At 38.7% G+C, this 3,150-nt stretch overlaps 1 protein-coding gene across 1 annotated transcript; it reads left to right on the top strand.

Moving 5' to 3' along the window:
- Window positions 1–932: 932 nt before the first annotated feature.
- On the top strand, window positions 933–1,475 carry LOC147625902 (uncharacterized). Its single transcript, XM_086817861.1, has one exon. The coding sequence runs from the start codon at window positions 933–935 to the stop codon at window positions 1,473–1,475; it is 543 nt and encodes a 180-aa protein (XP_086673987.1).
- Window positions 1,476–3,150: the final 1,675 nt, after the last annotated feature.

Here is a 3,150-nt window from a genome sequence, read left to right as displayed (position 1 = left end):
TGCTGGTGGGAGTTTCTTCAACTCTTACAGACCAAGCTGAAGGTTTTTATCAAACATAACTATATCGCTCAATGGCAAGCACAACAGTTCAAGGATTGTATTCTTAGATTTCCTGACGATGTGGTTGTGTCGGTTGTAGACTTTGCAGAAAACTATGCATTCAAGGAGAAAAATGAGATTCAATCCATGCATTGGCACTCAAGTCAAGTAACTATTTTTGTGCACATAACATACTACCGCAGGGAAGGGGAAGTAGTCAAGAAAATCCACTTCTTCATATCAGATGACAAAGTGCATGACACATTGTTTGTCCAACATTGTTTTATGCTGCATTGTGGCTGGTTACAAAGAGAAGGTGTCACTCCAAAACATCACTGGTCAGATGGTGCTACCTCACAGTTTAAGGCTGGTAGGTGCTGCCTCACAGTTTAAGGCTGGTAGGCCTTTCTATTTTGTTGCAAGGTATGCTGGACTGACAGGAATGGAGATGAGCTGGTTCTTCTTTGGATCAGGACATGGCAAGGGAGAGCATGATGGTGCAGGCGCAGTTATTAAAAGATCGTTGACACATGAACAGCTGAAGCCTAATGGGGCCACTTTAAAGTGTGCTACAGATGTGGTTGCCTATTGCCAAGCCAACCTATCACATGAACAGCTGAAGCCTAATGGGGCCACTTTAAAGTGTGCTACAGATGTGGTTGCCTATTGCCAAGCCAACCTATCAAAGAGAGTAGCTGCATCATATCCTCTAAAAGAAAGGGAATGTGCCCGTGTGTTTTTGGGAGATCAAAGTAGGTGATGTAAACAGGGATGTTAAATGGAATTGTGCAACGGTTGAGACCTCTCACACCTTGCATGCTTTTCGCGGTTACGACTGGCAGGATGCAACTGCCATTGCCACAAGACCAATGGCATGCTTTTGTGATGCATGCATGAACCATAGTTGGAATCGCTGCACTAACAAATCTCATGTGCAGCCTTGGGATTATCACATTCTGTTGCCTTTGTCTGATGAAGTTGAGGATGAAGAAGACACTCCGATTGATGATGTCCTTGAAGGACAGATCATTGGATATGAAAAATTCGTGTATGAAGGCCACCATGATGCATTAAGTAGTGCTTTGTGTGTTGGTGACACTTTTGCAGTGAATCCGGATGCTACAACCAATGATGAGAATGTAGACTTTTACTTGGTAAAGTGCATTGCAGTAAAAGAAAAGGCAAAACAGGGTTACATTGATGAGTGGAACAATGTAATTGACAAAGGCTCTTATGTCATGCAAGGACTGTATTACAAGCAAGTGAATGCATACACCTTCAAACTAGACTACAATCAACCTGTTGTTCACATACTTTCAAATCTTGTACGTTGTATCAAGATACCCATGAAACACATGCAAAAGAGAAGGCAAATGTACACAATCACCCCCGAAGATTATGAAGCAATCTATAACAGCATGCCATTTGGTTTTTGACATGAGCGTCATGGTCTTTGTGTATGAAGGCCACCATGATGCATTAAGTAGTGCTTTGTGTGTTGGTGACACTTTTGCAGTGAATCCGGATGCTACAACCAATGATGAGAATGTAGACTTTTACTTGGTAAAGTGCATTGCAGTAAAAGAAAAGGCAAAACAGGGTTACATTGATGAGTGGAACAATGTAATTGACAAAGGCTCTTATGTCGTGCAAGGACTGTATTACAAGCAAGTGGATGCATACACCTTCAAACTAGACTACAATCAACCTCTTGTTCACATACTTTCAAATCTTGTACGTTGTATCAAGATACCCATGAAACACATGCAAAAGAGAAGGCAAATGTACACAATCACCCCCGAAGATTATGAAGCAATCTATAACAGCATGCCATTCGGTTTTTGACATGAGCGTCATGGTCTTTTATTCTATTTTGTATCTTGTGTATGCTTACTACTACCACAGTATATGCTAATTGTGTACTAACAAGCTTCTACAAAGTGTGTGCTAGCTAGTATAAAGCATATGCTAACTAGCATACAGTGTATCCTAACTAGCATATAAAGTATGCTAACTAGTATATAGTATAGGCTAACTAGCATATACTGTATGCTAACTCGCACAGTATATACTAACTACCTAATTTATATTGTGTGCTTACTAGCATATAGCGTATGCTAACTAGCATACAATATATGCCAACTAGCATATAGTGTATGCTAACTAGCATATAGTGTATGCTAACTAGCACAATATATGCTAACTGTATGCACACTAGCTACTATATAGCGTGTGCTTACTAGCATACAGTATATGCTAACTAGCATATAGTGTATGCTAACTACCGCCGTATATGATAATTGTTTACTAACAAGCTTCTACATAGTGTGTGCTAACTAGCATAAAGCATATGCTAACTAGCATACAGTATATGCTAGTTAGCATATACTATATGCTAACTAGCAAAAATAGTATATGCTGACTAGCATATACAGTATATGCTGACTAACAAGCTTCTACAAAGTGTGTGCTAGCTAGCATAAAGCGTATGCTAACTAGCATATATAATATGCTAACTAGTATATAGTATAGGCTAACTAGCATATACTGTATGCTAACTCGCACAGTACATGTATACTAACTAGCTAATTTATATTGTGCTTTACTAGCATATAGCGTATGCTAACTAGCATACAGTATATGCCAACTAGCATATAGTGTATGCTAACTAGCATATAGGGTATGCTAACTAGCACAGTATATGCTAACTGTATACTCACACGCTACTATATAGCGTGTGCTTACTAGCACACAGTATATGCTAACTAGCATATATTGTATGCTAACTACCACAGTATATGATAATTGTTAACTAACAAGCTTCTACATAGTGTGTGCTAACTAGCATCAAGCGTATGCTAACTAGCATACAGTATATGCTAGTTAGTATATACTGTATGCTAACTAGCAAACAGTATATATGCTGACTAGCATATACAGTATATGCTAACTAGCATATAGTGTATGCTAACAAGCATAGTATATGCTAACTGTATACTAACTAGGTGCTATATAGTGTGCTAACTAGCATACAGGATTATGCTAACTAGCATATAGTGTATGCTAACTACCACAATATATGCTAACTGTATACTTGCTACTTTATAGTGT

This window comes from Cibotium barometz, chromosome 23 (genome assembly GCF_041138505.1).
Source record: "Cibotium barometz isolate CiBa-2024 chromosome 23, ASM4113850v1, whole genome shotgun sequence".
Taxonomy (NCBI): Eukaryota; Viridiplantae; Streptophyta; class Polypodiopsida; order Cyatheales; family Cibotiaceae; genus Cibotium; species Cibotium barometz.
Note: the sequence above shows the minus strand (reverse complement) of the source record. Positions and strands in the feature narration are given on the sequence as shown.

Excerpts from the sequence above, each read along its gene's own strand:
- LOC147625902 (XM_086817861.1), top strand. The coding sequence starts at position 933 with ATGAACCATAGTTGGAATCGCTGCACTAACAAATCTCATGTGCAGCCT.